The sequence below is a fragment of the Sapajus apella genome, unplaced genomic scaffold (assembly GCF_009761245.1).
Source record: "Sapajus apella isolate SASKATOON/1434 unplaced genomic scaffold, GSC_monkey_1.0 scaffold71, whole genome shotgun sequence".
Lineage (NCBI taxonomy): Eukaryota > Metazoa > Chordata > Mammalia > Primates > Cebidae > Sapajus > Sapajus apella.
This window is the reverse complement of record NW_022437011.1, coordinates 1,675,089-1,693,461: the sequence shown is the minus strand read 5'-3', so window position 1 is coordinate 1,693,461 and position 18,373 is coordinate 1,675,089. Positions and strand designations below refer to the sequence as shown.

The window sequence follows — 18,373 nt, the reverse complement described above, 5'->3', positions numbered from 1 at the left end:
TGTTGTGAGCTAAATTTTGGAAGCCCCTGAGATAGATTTACTGGAAAGAAGCTGAACTCAGGCCCATAGTGTACTTGATTTTCCTGTGGTTGGTTCGGTTTCCAAACTTGTCTACACATAGGAATCACCGGGAGAGCTACAAAATTACCAATGCCTGTGACCCATTACCAGAGACTGTGACTTAATTGGCCTGGTATATGGCCTGAGCTTTGGAATTTTTAAAGGATTCTCAAGCGATCCTAATGTGCAGACAACTTTGGAAACACTGGGATAAATCAAAATACATCTTGAATCAAGGACCAGAGACAGGAAAAAATAAAAAAGAAAAGAAAAAGGAAATAAAAGACAACGCACATATTAGTCAAATTCCATTTCCAAATCCCATTCGAGGAAGTTTCCTGGCTATTTCAGAGTACTGGAATATTGTCATAATAATATTGCTTTAAATTGGTTCAACAGCCTATAAAGAAAACTTTATTTTTGTAAACTATATTTTCTGAAATAAATTCCTGCATTATTTTGTTTGGAGGAAATCTGTAATTTTGGAATCAAAAACGGTTTGTGACACTCTTCATTAAATATACATCTATGCCATTTAATTGTCCAAAAATGGCATCAGGAACACCTACACAAGAGGAAAGGAACTAAGTTTCTGTACACTTGATATGGCTTCTGTGATGGTGACTTTTGGTTGCTCTGGTAAAGATACCTCCCCTTCATCTTCACTTCCTGCTTCACTGGTATTTTCACCAGCCATCGTGCCCTGGATGCTCTGTGTCCTGAGAGATAATGAGATCATCATCTGCAGTAACAAAGTCCTGGAAATTTACTTCATTTGGGACACAGGTGGCAATAGCCACTGTGTGCCACAACTTTCCAATGGCAATGTCTGGTTCACTGGCTGCTGATTCTGTGTCATATTCTGCAAATTCCATAGGGGTGATGCCTGCCTTCTGCCAACATTTCACCACTGTGGATGGCTTGACTGACCACACTGCAGCAATCATGTCGATGGCCTGCTTGATGTCCACCTTTCCTTGACTCTCACTGCTGTTACGCTTGAGGAGGATCTGTTTTAGAAGGTGGCTCCCGTACAGAACTTTCATGGTGTGAATTGTGCCAAGATTCAGTGGCTGCAGGACAGCAGTACAGTTTGAGGGCAGATATCCAACCTGAATCCTTTCCAAGCGTGGAAGCATGTTATGAGCAGAGCAGTTGTCGATGAGCAAGAGGATCCGGCATTCCGCCCTCTTCATCCTGGCAACCACTTGCATCAGTCACTCATTAAACAGATCTCTTGTCATCCAAGCCCACTGGTTGGCTTGGTAATCACAAGGGAGGGAATGGATGTTCTTGAGGCAGCGTGGGCTGGCTGACCTACCAACAATCAATGGTCTCATTTTTTCAGTCCCCGAGGCATTGCAACAAAAGAGTGCTGTCAACCACTGCTTTGCTTTCTTGCCCCCTCTACAATGGTCTCCTTTAGCAGCAAGCGTGTGCTGGGGCAGCAACTGGAAAAACATTCCTGTCTCATCAGCATTAAAGATATCATCGGGGTTGTAGTCAGCAATCAGTGTTATAATTTCCCCTGCATACCACTCGTTAACCTTACCTATTCCTAGACCATTCATTAACCTGTCACTATCTTCCCTATACCTTGCTTTCAAAGCAATTCTGTGGCGATCTCTAAATCTGTTCAGCCAGCGTACACTTGCTTGAAAATTGTCATAGCCAAGCATGTTGGCCAAGTTTAGTGCTTTTTTCTGAATGACAGAACCAGTCACAAGAATGTTTTTGGCATGGATTTCTTGAAACCAAGCAAAAACAGCCTTATCAATGTCATCATAAAGAGCGTTCCTCATCCTTTTCCGCTGGGGTCCCACGGATGCCTCCCACACCTTTTCTTCAAATTTGGTGCCATCCTTTAAAAATGTAGACAGTAGAAGGAGTGATACCAAATTCTTTTGCCACGTCAGCTTTCCTCACTTTCCTGAGTCTACAGCTTCCACAACTTTCATTTTGTCTTCCAGAGAGAACTGCCGACGCTTCTTGTTCCCCTTGTTTGCCATTTCCAGGGAATGAGGGCTGGCCACAACTAACAGGGCTGTCTGGTTCCTTCTCGAAGCTTGCTTTGCCACATGTGTGGAAAACTGAGAAGACAAAATGGAGTACCTATCAGGAAACAAAGATAATGGATTTCTCCTAAAAGATGGTTCAGGTTTTTACAAACTGTATTAGGAAATGACAATTTATGGTCAAAGTAAAGAGAAGATAGGATTCATGCTACTGACTTTTTGTAGAGGCTACTTTTAAGACTCATAGAATGTTTGAAACCGAAGGGATATTATCTCGTTTACTTAAACTTTCTTAGCCTCCATAAATATGGGAATAACAATGTTTTCTCTGCCTACCACGAAAATAGACTGAAATAAGAGGCAGTGAAAAAAGCTTTGGAAATAGCATTGCACTGTATACTTCAGTTATTATCCAGCTTCTTTGATCAACACAGAAACTAAGGCCCTGGGAAGGGGCCTACTCAGGTTCATGCAGCTTAGATTTCTTAACTCAGATTACTACTTATTATACAAATGGTGGTCAGGGGTGTCTTCACTAAGATGGCATTGAAGCTGAGATCTCCAAGAGTATAGGGAAAGGGCTGTCCAGCAAAAGACATAGCATTAGCAAAACCTGAAAAGCGAGAATAGCTTGAGGTATTCAGGGAACTAAAATATTTGCATGACTCCAAGTATATGACAAAGGTGGGGGGCCAGACCATTCAAAGATGCCATGGTAAAGAGTTGGTATTTTGAGTGGAATAGACATCCACTGATGTTTTCAGGTGTTTTAAAAGGATCGCTTTGGCTGTTTTGTGAAAAGTGGATCAAAGAGGCAAAGAGACCAATTAGGATATTAGGGTGATGTTGCTGATAATCTGGGTGACAGATTATGGAAGAACTGATGGGCAGGTTATGGTATAGTCCCTCTTGCAATGGCATGATCTCGGCTCACTGCAACCTGCATCTCCTGGGTTCAAGCGATTCTCCTGCCTCAGCCTCCCGAGTAGCGAGTAGCTGGGATTATAGGCATGTGCCACCACACCCTGCTAATTTTGTATTTTTAGTAGAGACAAGGTTTCTCCATGTTGGTCAGGCTGGTCTTGAACTCCTGACCTCAGGTGATCTGTGCACCTTGGCCTCCCAAAGTGCTGGGATTACAGGCATGGGCTGCTGTGCCCAGCCCCTGTTTTCTTATATTAAAATGTAGAGGTTGGACTCAAGCAGGAAGGCTTATCACGATCTGATATCCAGGCCTGACCTAGGAACTAATGAATCAGAATCTATGAGGAAATACATATTTTTGAAAAGCTCTCAGAGTGATTCTGATCTGTCCCATGGTTGCAAACCACAAGACCAGATGATGCCTAAGGGTCCTTCCAGATTTAAGTCTTGGATCCTAGGTAGGTTCTCCAAACTCAAATGCCTTTAGGGACCAGGATGGTGGCATAAGTGATTAAAACAGGGATTAAAGTATTTGGAGAATGTGGTAGTGTATCCTGTCTAGAAGTATTCAGAATTTAAACTAAACAGCCCCCCTGCCCCAGGCTGGTCCAAAAAAACATGACCCAGCAGTAGCAGTTCTGGGTAATTGCCTTCGTAGGCATTTTATCATGAGAATCCTCAAAGGACAAGAGAGCCTGCTGGGACTTTACACTATGACTGTCCCTTCTCAAGGGTAGATTTTTACTATCATCTCCATACATGTATCCATCAATTCATGGCATGTGCTATGTGTTAAGCAGTATGCTTGATGCCAGCCATACAGAGATGAATGCAGCATAGTGCCCAGCTTTGAGGAGCCTTCCAGGGAAGCAGGGAAGACACTAGAGTATGTGAAAACTATAATAGAGGTTACAGAGTACTATTGGAAAATAAAAGCGCAAATAATCAACTAGAGTGGGACATGGATGGGCAGTGCACTTCAAAGAGGGAACAATGTGGTGGGCCTTAAAGAATAAACAAGTAGGAACTCATGAGATGAAATATTTAATATGAAAGGCAATGAAATACTATAGAAAATAGAATGTCCTGTTCAGGAACAAGAAAGTCTTTGGAGAAGAAAGCAAGGACCAAATCACAGGAAGTCCTAGTTAGGATTCTAGCTTGCTTTTGGGGCATTAAGAGACTTTTGATGGTTTTTTAGTTTTGTTTTTTTGGAATGCCATGATCAGATTTACAATTTAGAAACAGTCATTTGGCTGCAGGGCAGAGAACCTAATGGGCAAAGTTGATTTTCCTAAGAGATGGCCCTAAATCTAAAGATAAAAGCAGGGTAGCCCAGCAGGCCATATACAGTTGGGACGCTAATTTGAGTGCAATAGGAAGCTACTGAAGGATTTTAAGCAAGAGAGATGACTGCTGTGTAAAGAATAGAAGGGTATCAGAGAAAAAAGCAGGAGTCCACACGAGATAATGGTGGCTTGGATTAGAGGAGCAGTAATAGAGATGGTGAGAAGTAGTCAGTGGGCTACGTTTTTGCAAACCTTGTGATGGACTGGATGTGAGGTGAAGGAGGAGTCAAGGATAACACCCAGGTTTCTGGTTTGAGCACTGAGCAATCCAGCGGATGGTGCTACCATTTACTGAAGTGGGTAGATCTGCTACGTAAACCTAATTTGTCAAGCACTTTACATGCTTAATATTGCTTACTTGTGGGAGGGCTGGGATTCAAACCCTGGGAGGCTCACAACAAAGCTAGCACTCCAAACACTACAGAGTGCTATGTAGCTGGTTCTGGGAACTACTAATATTGAAAGGAGACATAAAGAATGAAGCAAGAGCCAAATCAAAGTCTTGGTCAAGCTAAGACGTCTGAATTTTATTTTAAGTGAATGAGACATTGGAGGGTTTTAAGTAGGGAGTGACTTGGTCAGACTTACGGTGCAAAACGATCAATGGCTGCTTCGTGGAGAACAGATAGTAGAGGGGATGTGGGGAGAACTACATCAGTCCAGGCTGGAGATGATGGTGGCTAGAAGGTTGGTGATGGTGGCAGATGGAGAAAAGTAGGCAGATTGGAAACACATTTGCAATACAGTGAGAGTTGTGCGGGAACTTGTACAAATGTGGACAACCTGTAACACTGGAGAGAAAGTACAATCCAATCCTATTTGATTTCTCTCCACATGGTCATTCAGCTCAGCTTGAGTCACTCCAGGAATTCACTACCATCACATTATCCGTGGGCCAGTGAGAGAGACGGATTGAGGGCAGATCACTGGAGTGATGAAGGCACTACGTGATACGGCACTACGTATGAAACCGATCCTGAATGAGAGGGAGGGACTGAGACAAGCTGAGATCAGGCCTTGAACGCCGTGCTGAGTAGGTGGTAATGTAGGTTTCCCAGTGCCCGACGAGGCTCTGAGAGGTGAGGCGGGGCCTAGATCCCTCAAGCTTGGCACAGACCCGCCCCTGTTACCTGAACGCCCCACAGCAGTACCCGGGGGCTGAGTGGCCGGGGTGCTCCACCGCCGGCAGCCACAGCTTCCTACTCTGCCCGGGACCTCTGGCCGGAAGCAGTCCGTTCCCCTTAACAGACCCCCTCCAAACCTTTAAGCTGTGCATATGGGTCCGCCCCCCAGCTAGGACTGGGCTGTTGCGCATGCGCGAGGGGTCGCACGCAGTTACGCGCACCGGCCGTTTCCGGTGTGCCGCGAGGGCCGCCGGGACGGATCTCCCTGGCGATCCGTGGTGTGCTGCTGCTGCCGCTGCAGCCGCTAAACCGGTGCCGCGGTGACGTCCGTGTCCCTGCTGTCTTCCTCGAGCTCCCCGGGGCTTGACCCCCGGGGCCCTCGGCAGGCATCGGTGAGGAGCCTGCGGAGCGAACCTGTGCTCCTACACTTGCCCTTCACGACCCCATATCGCAACTCCGAGGAGGGAGCGAGGGGAGCTGTCGCGACTCCGCGCCGTGTGTCGCCGGGCGGGGCAGCGGGGCCGGGGCTCCTCCAGCCCCCGGGATGCGCGCGCGAGCCCTCGCCTCCACTTCCTTGTTGCTGCTGTCACGACTGGAGCCGCCTCTCGCCGACAGCGGGGAGCGCGAGTGCGCCAGCCATCCCCCTCGTCGAGACCCTGGGCCAAGCGCCTCCGGGAATGTGAGCGGCGCGGCTTGCACGCTCCACCGGGTAAGTCCCGCCTTCAAGGGCCGTGCTGGGCCGCTGGGCGACCTCGAGTTAGGTGCTGCGGCTCTCTGAGCCCCTATTGACTCTTCCACAAAGTAGGACCAGTGAACCTTAGTGTCCTCCCGCAATCCGAATGGGACATTCGGACGTCCCAGACGTCTTAGCTTCAGCAAGGCTTTAGTTTGGCTCTTGCTTCATTCATGACCCAGAATGAGGGAGAGGAGCTAGCCCAGAGTCAAACTGTGGCCCATGGCTGAGCCCTCAAAGGCCATCTCGTGAGATTCCGAGGAGGATCTGATGGGACAGTGAAAGCGTCTCGCATGTTTCAAGTACTGACCTTAACTTTATTTTATATATGATTACGGAGTGTTAGGATAAGTAGATTGCTTAAGGTCATAGAGCTCTGTGCTGGTGCGATTAAACTGTGTAGCCTATACTAGAACCCAGATCTTTTGTCCTCCAGAGCCCTTGGTTTTTAACCTTTATATTTATTGTCCTGCCCTTTTTTTTTTTTTCTTTGCATTGCTATACTGAGGTCTGGAGTCTGAAAACAAACTTGGACCCAGGCTTAGAACAGGGTAGTAAAACAAACAAAACCCTAGGGTAGTCTCTTCCTGCGCTCAGCCCAAGGTGGTTGTAATGACTGTTTTCTAACTCGTTTTGCTCTGGGTGCTTAGTACCCTAGATGCCATTCTTTACAGATGCTTTCCTGCAGTTACTGCCCTTCTCCACAAGGCTTTCAACCGTCCAGAAGTCAATTAAGGGCAAAAAAGCGCAGTTCTCGGGTAGCCTTGATTTGAAATCCTGCTTCCCTTATCCTTTACTGGCCTGTTGCTTACCCAGCCAAGTTGTAGACTGTGTTCTCTTCCTAGGTTGCACAAAGGCAGTTAGAATGTAAGTTTTGTTTTTCTTTGTTAGTTTAGTTTTTAATGGGAAGAGGAATCATTTAGAGATGACAGAGAACTGGGAAGAACCTTAGGAATCATGTGTGCTTAACCTGGGGCATATCTTTAAAATTATAGGTGAAATACGCTGTGTCTGTACTTTCTAGAAGAGGGTTTTTTTTTTTTTTCTTTTAATCTTTCACAACATTGTCAAAAGAATTCTTGCCTCCAAAAAGATGAGGAGCCACTAGGTTCATCCTCTTCTCACAGCAGAAACAGTTGAAATTTAGGATATGGAATAGGTTTGAGATCATATGGTTAGAGTTTAGGTCTCTCGACTCCACATGCAGTGCTCAATATACCTTATGATTTGTGGAGTGAGCTCTAAATGAGATGTGAGTGGGCTTTGTACTACACACAGCAGTCCCATATTTACTACCAAAACTGCCTCTTCCCAGAATTCTAAATTTCCTCCTGACAGATTTTCAGGGACAACTGTGTTATTTCCCTCTTGTAAAATTCTGGTGGTTTCTGGGAACCTTTCTCCCTCCAGGGATTGAGGCTTGTGGTAAAACTCCAATTTAAAACTTGGCTATAAGTAAACTAACTGTTCTTGAACTAGTTATTATGTTGTTGTTATGCCTCTTTTCCTAGACATAAAAGCTGTTAGTAGATTCCCTGTTTTTTAGGTCTTCACTGTCTCTAGCTCCTGGCATATGTTGCTATTTAAATTAATTACAATTGGCCAGGTGTAGTGGTGGCTCACTCCTGTAATCGCAGCACTTTGGGAGGTCAAGGCAGGAGGGTTGCTTGAGCCTAGCAGTTTGAGACCAGCTTGGGTAATATAGTGAGACCTCATCTCTACAAAAAATTTAAAAATCAACCAGATGTGTGTAATTTAAAAATTAGTACACCTGTGTAGTCCCAGCTACTTGGGAGGCCGAGGTGGGAGGATCACTTGAGATTGGGAGGTGGAGACTGCAGTGAGCCAAGATCACACCATTACACTTCAGCCAGGGGAGAGAGTGAGACCTTGTCTTAAAAGTAAATGCATTGAAAATTAAAACTTAATTCTTCAGTCACACTAGCCATATTTCAAGTGCTCGATAGCCGTATGTGGCTGGTGGCTACCATATTTGACAGCACAGATGTAGAACATTTCCATCATCAGAGTTTATTGAACAGTGCTCGTTTGGAGGGTTGCCAGTAGAGATGGGTAGCAGCATGGCATAATGAAAGAAGGGCCAGGGAGTTGGATTTTTGAATTGAAAATCTATCAAGTCCCTGTTTGGGATTGATGGCCTTGGGCATGTTGTTAAGCATCTCAGACACAGATGATAATCTTTAACAGAAGCCAGATGTGGTGGCTTACGCTTGTAATTGCAACACTTTGGGAGGCTGAGGCGTGAGGATCAATTGAGCCCAGGAGTTCAAAACCAGCCTGGACAACATAGTGAGATCTCATCTCTATTATGATTTTTAAATTATGTAAAATTAAAAACTTGATAGAAAATGAACTCTTTCATTTTTTTTCCTACCAATTATCTGACTTTAGGAATGAACCCAGCTGGGTGCAGTGGTTCACGCCTGTAATCCCAGCACTTTGGGAGGCCAAGGTGGGCACATTGCTTGAGTCCAGGATTTTGAGACCGGCCTGGTCAACATGCCAAAACCGCATCCCTCCAAACAAATACAGAAAATTAGCCGGGCCTGGTGACACGCACCTGTAGCCCCAGCTACTCAGGAGGCTGAGGTGGAAGGATTGCTTGAGCCCACGAGGTTGAGGCTGTAGTGAGCTGAGAGTGTGCCACTGTACTCCAGTGACAGAATGAGACCCTGTCTCAAAACAAAAGAAAAACCTTTTCATTTGTATAGCAATTGACTATTTTCTTTTTTGTTTTTTTAAAGATTTTTTTTTTTTTTTTTTAATAGAGATAGGGTCTCACTATGTTGACCAGGCTGGCCTCAAACAATCCTCCTATCTCAGCCTCACAAAATGCTGGGATTGCAGGCATGAGCCACTGCACCCAGCCAACTATTTTTAAATAGAGTTGTGTCTATTGTATCCTTTGAGTCCTATCACTATAAATCTGTGGGATGGTAGGTGAGATATCTCTTTTTTTATACATGAGAGGGAGAGAGCTGAACCAAAAACAGCTAAAACACCTGCCCAAAATTGCACAAGCTGGCAGAGTGTAAAGACATCATATAGGCCCTTACACATGTTTGAGTGAATCAGTATAAAGACATTTGCTTAAGTCGATGAAACATAGGAGGAATGGGCCAGAACTTCTGGTTCCTGGCCAAGCATTCTTTTTACCTGTTTCCATATAGAATTGTTATAATTTGAGGCTAATAGGTCTTTGTGTTAAAGGGGTGGGTGGGTACTGTATCCCATGAATATAAGTGAATACAAGTGAAAAGCCTTTCTAACCCAGTAGTCACACATTTGCCGGATCTAAGGAATCACCTGAGGTATTTGTTAAGCATGTGGATTTCCATACCCTCTGGAGATTATGATTCAGAAGGGCTGTAGTGGAGCTCTGGAATCTATGTTTAACAACCAACCCAGGTGCTTCTTGGCATATACTGAGTTTGGGAAATGTTTAAGCCTTAAGGCACTGGCAGAGGTATGGGATTATTTGATTAGGAAGCTGCTGCCCCTCTTGGGGTAGACTCTGGAAACTTTACTTTTGACTTTCCTTTCCTCTAGCCATGGACGCATCATATGATGGTACTGAGGTAACTGTCGTGATGGAGGAAATTGAGGAAGCCTATTGTTACACCTCTCCTGGGCCACCCAAGAAGAAGAAAAAGTATAAAATACATGGAGAAAAGGCCAAGAAACCCAGGTTAGCCAACACATTTTGGTTGCTGCTGGTATTTATAAATGGAAGGTGCTTGGAGAGCTGCATTGAGGAAAACTGTAAGACTCTTTGAAAAAGAGTGTTATTATTGAAGTCTTGCAGTGAGCAATGGGTAGTGGGAAGTGATGGGATTTCTGCCAGCATTGCCATTACTGGATAGACTTTGCTTTTGTTTCCAGATTGTCACAGGAAATTGTACCATACAGATGGTAGAAGCTAGGTACAAAAGAGCTACATTATTTATTATGCCATTGTTGTTATTTAAACATTTAAAACAAGGCATTAACTACAACATTAGAAATAAGGCCAGGCACAATGGCTCATGCCTGTAATCCCAGCACTTTGGGAGGCCAAGATGGTTGGATCGCCTGAGGTCAGGGGTTCGAGACCAGCCTGGCCAACATGGTGAAATCCTGTTGCTACTAAAAATACAAAAATTAGCCAGGTGTGGTGGTGAGCACTTGTAATACTGGCTACTGGGGAGGCTGAGGGAGGAGAATTGCTTGAACTCCAGAGGCGGAGGTTGTAGTGAACCGAGATCATGCCACTGTACTTCAGCCTGGGCAGCAGAGCAAGACTCTGTCTCAGAACACACCACACACACACACAGAGAGAAATAATACCGATTACATCTGTGCAGAATATCCAGATGGTAGCTCTAATCTCACTCTTGATTGTGAATACCGCAAACTTGCTGAAACTACCAACATTGGTCATTTTAATTGGTCTGTTTGCTTCCCTGTCTTATTCTTGAGGAGTTGCTGTTGACCAGGTAGGTGATCAAATGCTGGCTAGGGGAGTACAGAGTGTGAATGAAAACCAGCCCCTTGAGGAAGCTTTCCCTGAGAGTGGAATGACAGGACAGGGCACCTGTATCTTTCTTTGCTTCTGTTGGGTTTAAAATCATCCTGCAAAAAAGTGATCTTTAGGAAAGTCAGTCAAAGAGCCTTTGCATCCAGTTTCTGAAGGGAGAACAGCCACGTGCCGTCTTTACCGTTCATTTTCCCCTCCTCCCTTGGAGCCCCTTATCTTCCTGGATAGTTATTCCTGAATGTAATATAGTGGCTCTAATGTAATAATTTTAATATGGCAGCTTTTATAGGCATTTCTCGTACATGAGTTTTCATATTACAAAGTGAATGTAATTTGTGTTGCATTGACAGCTATCAGTTATAATCAGGAATAAGAATATAACTTACAATAACAGCATCTGCGGATATTATTTAAATGTTTCTTTAGTTGACTTTCAGCCCCTATTTAGATAAATGCTTTGAAATGAGAAGCTAGGTTTTATCAACCTCTTGACTACCTATACCTTAGCATAGTAGTACTTACTGGTTGAATAACAGAAACCCTGAAGAAGTCGTTGCTTCCTCAGGTCTGCTTACCTCCTGTACTATTACGACATCTACCTGAAAGTGCAGCAGGAGCTCCCCCACCTCCCTCAGTCTGAGATCAATAAGAAGATTAGTGAGAGTTGGAGGCTTCTCAGCGTGGCCGAGAGGAGTTACTACTTGGAGAAAGCCAAACTCGAGAAGGAAGGTTTGGATCCTGTAAGTAATTTTTTTTTCCAGCTATTTTTCCCATTGGTTCAGTGATGAAGGCCTTGGGGAAACCAAGCCCCCTGTTCTGTTTCCTTTTCTTTTCTTAGGAGAACTTTTATCATTTTATCCTTCTCGACTCTGGTCTTGCATGTTTCCATTTTGATGATGCCCTCTTGTCCTCTTTGGTTGCAGCAATACATGGAGCTGACATTTTTTGTATTTTTTGCAGTGAGCCTTAGGTTCCTTTTCTAAATTTTAGTGTAACTTGGAGCCCCTTGTAGTTACTATAATGTAGCAGCTTTAATGTGGTAACTTTAACATAGTAGTATATATAGGCATCTCTCCTACACCATGAGTTTTCATATTCCAAATTGAATGTTATGTAATTTGTATTGTACTAACTGTGATCAGTTATAATCAGGAATAAGGCTTGCGTGTTTAGAGGGAGGTAGAGCTGCTTGTGTAATACAGTACCACATTATGTTGTTAGCACTGGTGATTAGAAACTACGCTAAAAGCAAAATGCAAGTAAAGCAAAAGATGGAGAAGACTGAGGCTTTGGGTGCTTGGGTTAAAGGACTAACAAGGAAGCATTTAGATTTACGTCTGTCAGCATTTTCTGTTTTCTAGTTCACAATAACAAAATACACTGACACCTATTTAGACTGCTGGGTTTTTGTTTGTTTTTTTGGGAGTATCCCTGTCATGGCATGAACTGCTGTTTTTTTGTTTTTTTTTTAAACTGAAATTCCTGCAGGAAGACTAACCTTGCGGTTGGAGGCTGAAACCTTTTAACCTTAACTCCTTATTTCAGTAGAAATGATTGTCTGTAACTTCTATTTTGGTAATGTAGAGCAACAGCAACAACTATGTTATAGCAGAACAGGTTGTATTTTTCCTTATTGGAGCCCATCTGCCACTGTCTTTTAGATTATTTTGTGCTTATTGGCCTGGCAGTCTTTTTTGTGGGAGAGCTTTGTCTTACCTATAGGCTTGGAGATGCCACTCTGTGTGCCCTCCTCTAGGTGATTTGTTTATTAACTGTGAGTCTGGGAAATAATCCCTGTAGTGGAGTGAAGGTGGAGTCTAGGAAAAGTTTACTCTCTTTGGTTGCCTTATTATAATGAAATCAGCAGTCTAGGCCAGGTGTGATAGCTGGTAATCCCAGCACTTTGAGAGGCTGAGGTGGGAGGATCATTTGAGCCCAGGAATTTGAGACTAGCCCCTGGGCAACATGGCAAAACTCTATCGCTACAAAAACTACAAAAAAATTAGCCAGATGTGGAACACACCTGTAGTCCGAGCCACTCAGGAAGCTGATGTGGGAGGATCAGTTGAGCCCAGGAGATGGAGGTTGCAATGAGCCGTGATTGTACCACTGCACTCCAGCTTAGGCAACAGAGTGACACACACACACACACACACACACACCCCCCCCCCCCCCGTAATCATTTTGTGCATGATAAAGAAAATCCTACCTAATTCTGGAGTGATTTGGTTTTTAAAACTACACACTAATGTAGATTATTATCAAGCCTGTAAAAAAATTTAAATCGCCTGCAATGATTCTTCCTTATTTACATCTACCACTATCTGCCACTGCCACCAAGAACATTAATAGGTTAGCTCTGATATTAGCTGAGTGACCATTTTAACTTTTGAGTCTTGGTTTCCTCATCTGTAAAATGGCAATAGTGTCTTCTCATAATGTTTAAAATAGGTAATATAAATCACCTAGCTGAATTATTGATAATATTGACATAATAAATATTACCCTTTAGTAGATTAAACATTCAGTGACCATATAATAAGGAAAAGTGGCATTTATTGAGTACTTGGAATATACCAAGACTGAGTGAAGCTTTATGTGCTGTGTTTGACCTCTCCCAGACTGCCTGGCGTGATGGTAAGACCCTCAATGCCTGCATACCTTGGGAGCCTGTCAGAGCCCTATGGCAGGCTGTCTCCTCAGCAACCCATCAGGCCTCTTGCCAAGTGCAGGTTCCAGTGTTATGCCTCCTAATCTATAAAATGAATATCATTCAGGCCACCTGGGTTTCTCCATGCTTGGATTTGTGAAGTCCAGGCCATCCTATGTGTATTTGCCACCATTTAGTCTTGTTCTCCTAACATGGATGCTTGAAAGGGTGGCGTGAGAATGCCATTTCCCCATTACCTCTCCAATAAAGGCTCCATCAAAGATTCAGTCCATCTGCTTTTATGTGTCATCTGAGTGCTTCTTTTAACTTTTCATTTCTGAGGGCTTCCTTTATGCCTTAAGTAGTCTCATTGACTTCTTGCTTTTGATTTATTGAAGAATTCTTTTGTAGTTGACTTTAGTGTTCCTTTTAAAAGATACTTTTGAAATATTTTTTTGTTCTGTTAATTTCAGGTCTCACTTAACTATTCACTTTGTAATTTTCTGTTTTCCTTATTGGGTGCCTTTAAGTTTAAATTGAAAAATAAAACATAAATGACTTTTTCTTGGTGCAGATTAGCCATTCAGGCCTGTGCTTTTTAGTACCTGGCCTTCTTGAGACTTAGAAGACCTGGCCTGGAGTCCCAGCTTTACTGCTTACTAATTTTGTGTTTAGGGAAAGTTTACCTCCCTGAGTTTCATCCTTAATTTTCTCATTTGTTAAATGGGAATAATAATCTTATATAACATAATAGTGTTGTTTTTAAGATAAAATCAGATAATGTGTTTGAAAGCATTTTCTAAACCTGAAGGTACTAGGTCATTGCTAATACTCACTTTTTTTTTTTGGAACGGACTTTAGCTCTTGTTGCCCAGGCTGGAGTGCAATGGTGCAATCTTGGCTCAACTGCAACTGCCACCTCCCGGGTTCAAGTGATTCACCTGCTTCAACCTCTCGAGTAGCTGGAGTTACAGGCATGCGCCACCATGCCTGGCTAATTTTGTGTTTTTAGTAGAGACGGGCTTTCTCTGTGTTGGTCAGGCTGGTCTCAAATTCTTGACCTCAGGTGATCCTCCTGCCTCAGCCTCCCAAAGTGCTGGGATTACAGGCATGAGCCACCGCACCCGGCCAGTATTCACGGTTTTTTTCCTTAGTATATTCAGGACCTTATCATATAACCCCTTCTATGTACATTTTCTCTCACAAAAGCTTCTCATGAAGCCCCTTAGCTTTTTTATCTATTCATCCTCTTCTTTGTAAGTCTGGGGAAAACCAGTGAGGTTGGAATCCTTACTTGCTGCCTTAAGTTTCAACTTAGCCTGTTAACGTGTATTTTATGCTTTTTGTGTTTTTATTGAACATTATGTATTCTGGTGTTTGAATCTTATGGTACTTGGGAATCCTAAAGTATCAAAGCTCAAAAGGAACTCATAAACTGCCAGATTCAGCTCCCTTGTTTTACAGATGGAGCAGCTGAGGCTTCAGTAAGGGAAAGGATTTGCTCAAGGCTATGCCAGACCTCAGGTTCCAGCTCAGTTTCATATGGCAAGACCAGCGCCCTTTCCAGAGTTCAATCCATGCTGTTTGCTGTGTGATTGAGTGAACAAGCTATACTGGCTAAAGTGTGATTCAGATGAAGATGACTGCTGTTGACAGGGGCTGACCCTATCTGAATTAGGTCAAGAGAGTAGCTTTTCCAATCTCTTTTGCAGAGAAAAAAAAAGCGCTCCATGTGGTCTTAGTCCATTTATCTCTGCTTGTCTCCCCCTTCCTGGCTTCCTCATCCTCAGAACTCTAAGCTCTCTGCACTGACTGCTGTGGTTCCGGACATCCCAGGTTTCCGCAAGATCCTCCCACGCTCAGATTACATCATCATCCCCAAGAGCAGCCTGCAGGAGGACCGAAGCTGCCCTCAGCTAGAGCTGTGTGTGACTCGGAACCAGATGTCCCCGAAAGGACCTCCTCTTGTGTCCAACACTGCCCCGGAGACAGTGCCTGGCCATGCAGGCGTGGCAGAGCATTGCCTGGCTGTGGAGGCCCTGGCTGAGGAGGTGGGAGCCCTTACCCAGTCAGGTGCTATACAGGAGATTGCCACCTCAGAGATCCTCAACCAAGATGTGCTCCTAGAGGAGGCTTCCCTGGAAGTAGGGGAGTGCCACCAGCCTTACCAGACAAGCCTGGTAATTGAAGAGACCTTGGTGAATGGCTCACCAGACCTCCCCACTGGAAGCCTGGCTGTGTCGCACCCCCAGGTTGGGGAGAGTGTATCAGTGGTAACGGTCATGAGGGTAAGTGGCTTTGGTACTGACGTCTTTGGCTTTGTCTAGAGTTACTTAAAGGGCAGCTAGCACCGTGCAGTATGATTCTAGAGCAGTGGTAATCAAGAGTGCTGGTGTGGCACTTCTACTGATACTACAGTTCTCTTGAATGTTTCTTGCCCCTGGGCTCACTCCAGAGTTGTTTACAGTTTCTCAGGCACTCTTACCAACTCGTTTTTGCCCAGCTTAGCCAGAATTTTCCTCACATGAGATGGTATGTAAGCTACATTAGCAAGAAAGCTGCAAGTGGTATTTGAATTATCCATGAGTCAAAGCTAGGATCTGTCAGGCTATTAGTATCAGTCAGGATTTTATGTTTTCTGAAGACCGTTTTCCGTTTTTTGAAATGGAATCTCACTCTGTTGCCCAGGCTTGTCTTGCATTCCTGGGCTTAAGTAGTCTTCCTGCCTCAGCCTCCCAAGTAGCCAGTGTTATAGGCTTGTGCCACCACACTGGCTCCCTGAAGACTATTTCAGCAAACAATGGCACCCTGAACTGTGTACAAGAATTTTCACCCAAGACCGAAATCCAGGTCTTCCTAGGTACAAATGGGGTAGGAAGAAAGAAGTCATCATCAAGGCCAGGTTGATGGGACTCATATCTGAGAAAGAGGAGGCAAGTTTCTACAGTGGCCTAAGTGTCATTCTCAGTTGAGGGGAAAGCAGCACTTCAGTGATCTCAACAACCTCATCCCCTAGAAGTGGAGAGAAACTGCTACTGTGCCGTAGTATAATATATAACCTGCCCTTTATAACCTTGGAGAGGATAGCATTCTCAGAGACGAGAGTCTTTTTGTTCAGGCTAAGAGGACCAGCTTGCTGTAGTCCTTATGGTCTGGGCAGAAGAGAGCAAGTACCCTTACAATCTGTCCCAGATCTAAATCCTTCTTTCTTGTTGCCTCAGTGCTGTTTATGATCATGAAACATGCCACTAGCCCGTTTTTTGTTTTTTTTTTGTTTTTTTTTTTTTTGAGACGGAGTTTCGCTCTTGTCATCTAGGCTGTAGTGCAGTGGCACGATCTCGGCTCACTGCAACCTCTGCCTCCTGGGTTCAAGCAGTTCTCCTGTCTCAGCCTCCTGAATAGCTGGGATTACAAGTGTGTGCCACCACGCCCAGCTAATTTTTGTAGTATTTTTAGTAGAGATGGTGTTTCATCACATTGGCCAGGTCGGTCTCTAACTCCTGACCTGAGGTGAGCTGCCTGCCTTGGCCTCCTAAAGTGTTGGGATTATAGGCATGAGCCACCACACCTGACCGCCACTAGCCTGTTTAAGGCAGGTAAATAGGCGGCTAAGAACACTTGAAAGGGTTAGAATTGGGCTCTCTTGCTAACTGCATATGTGAGCTTAGAAGTCCTAAATCTCTTAGAACCTCAATTTTCTCATCTGTAAAATAAAGATAGCACATTTCCTGTGGTAATAGTTTTCTCTTTGTTGTTAATTAAACTTTCTGAGATAATCATAGATTCATTCCTTTTAACAAGCACATTGGGATGAGTACATTGTCTGTTATTAAACTTGATCCAGGTATCCAGTGTCAAGTGGCCTGGGTGTTCTTTACTGTGTTTCAGTGAAACTGTCCTTCTCTTCATTGCCCATAGGATTCCAGTGAGAGTAGCTCCTCTGCACCAGCCACACAGTTCATCATGTTGCCTCTGCCTGCCTACTCGGTTGTGGAGAACCCCACCTCCATCAAACTGGTCAGTACTGTATGTGGGGGACTGATGGTAATTAGGGTGTCATAAGCATTTTTTTCCTTTCTGAGCTACCAGTTGTAGGACCAAGTAGATTTCTTAGAACCTCAAGATGTGAGGACTGGCAAAGGTTTCAGGAATTATGTGGTCCAAGGAGATTTCTTAGAACCTCAGGATGTGAGGACTGGCAAAGGTTTCAGGGATTATGTGGTCCATGTGTTCATAATGTGGGTGAGGGCGTTGTGGATAGATCTCCGTGGGATCCATGAGCTCACCTCAACTTTTATACAAACTTTTTTCCTGGGATAGGTTCCTTGACTTTTTAAAAATTTTCAGAAGCGTACATGCTTTAGGAAAATGAGCAGCCACTGATCTAATTCAATACTGTGATCGTACAGATTAAGAAAAGGGCCCAAAGAAGAGAAAGGACTTGTTCAAGGCTGCTAGGTTGCAAAACAAGTCAGACTGGATTCAAGTTTCTTGATTCGCATGCAGTTGATATTTTTCTCCTCACTCACTGCAGCATTGGGGCTGAGATTTATCCCTAACTATTTCTCTTTTTCTCACACTATTATAAAGGACATTTTTAAAGAGAATTTTCAATCTCTGATTGCCTACAGCTAGTACATTGTAACGTAATTGGTTGCTTTGTATATTGGGCCTGTATTCTGCAACTTTGCTAAACTTATTCTGGTAACTTTTATAGATACTATTGGGTTTTCTACATTGTTAATCATGCTGTCTACAAGTAATATCAGTTTTATATCTCCTTTCTGATTTGAATTCTGTCTCTTTCTTGCCTCGTTATATTGTCTAAGACTTGTGGTACAATGCCGAATAGAAGTGGTAAGAGCAGACATCTTTGTCTTGTTACTCATGTAAAGAGGAAAGGATTCAGTCCTTTATCATTAAGTATATTTTTTCTATAGGTTTTTCCTACATGCCCTTTATCATGTTTAGGTAGTTCCCT

The 18,373-nt window shown here is 43.8% G+C and overlaps 2 protein-coding genes across 3 annotated transcripts in view; one reads left to right on the top strand and one right to left on the bottom strand.

The window, feature by feature from the left end:
* Window positions 1-451: 451 nt before the first annotated feature.
* Window positions 452-5,687, bottom strand: TIGD6 (tigger transposable element derived 6). Its single transcript, XM_032250244.1, is given in 7 exon segments — window positions 452-572; window positions 574-646; window positions 649-770; window positions 772-1,938; window positions 1,940-1,983; window positions 1,986-2,150; window positions 5,610-5,687. Coding segments are annotated over 7 exon segments (1,683 nt in total). The 5' UTR covers window positions 5,664-5,687; the 3' UTR covers window positions 452-514.
* HMGXB3 (HMG-box containing 3) overlaps window positions 5,616-18,373 on the top strand; it is a 54,211-nt gene continuing 41,453 nt past the window's right edge. The window contains exons 1-5 of one of the 2 annotated variants that reach the window (XM_032250240.1): window positions 5,616-6,181; window positions 9,776-9,914; window positions 11,308-11,482; window positions 15,183-15,680; window positions 17,311-17,409. In XM_032250240.1, coding sequence (XP_032106131.1) covers window positions 9,778-9,914; window positions 11,308-11,482; window positions 15,183-15,680; window positions 17,311-17,409 — 909 coding nt within the window. In that variant the 5' untranslated portion in view covers window positions 5,616-6,181; window positions 9,776-9,777. The remainder of the gene's footprint in view (window positions 6,182-9,775; window positions 9,915-11,307; window positions 11,483-15,182; window positions 15,681-17,310; window positions 17,410-18,373) is intronic. The other variant, XM_032250241.1, reaches the window with a different exon arrangement.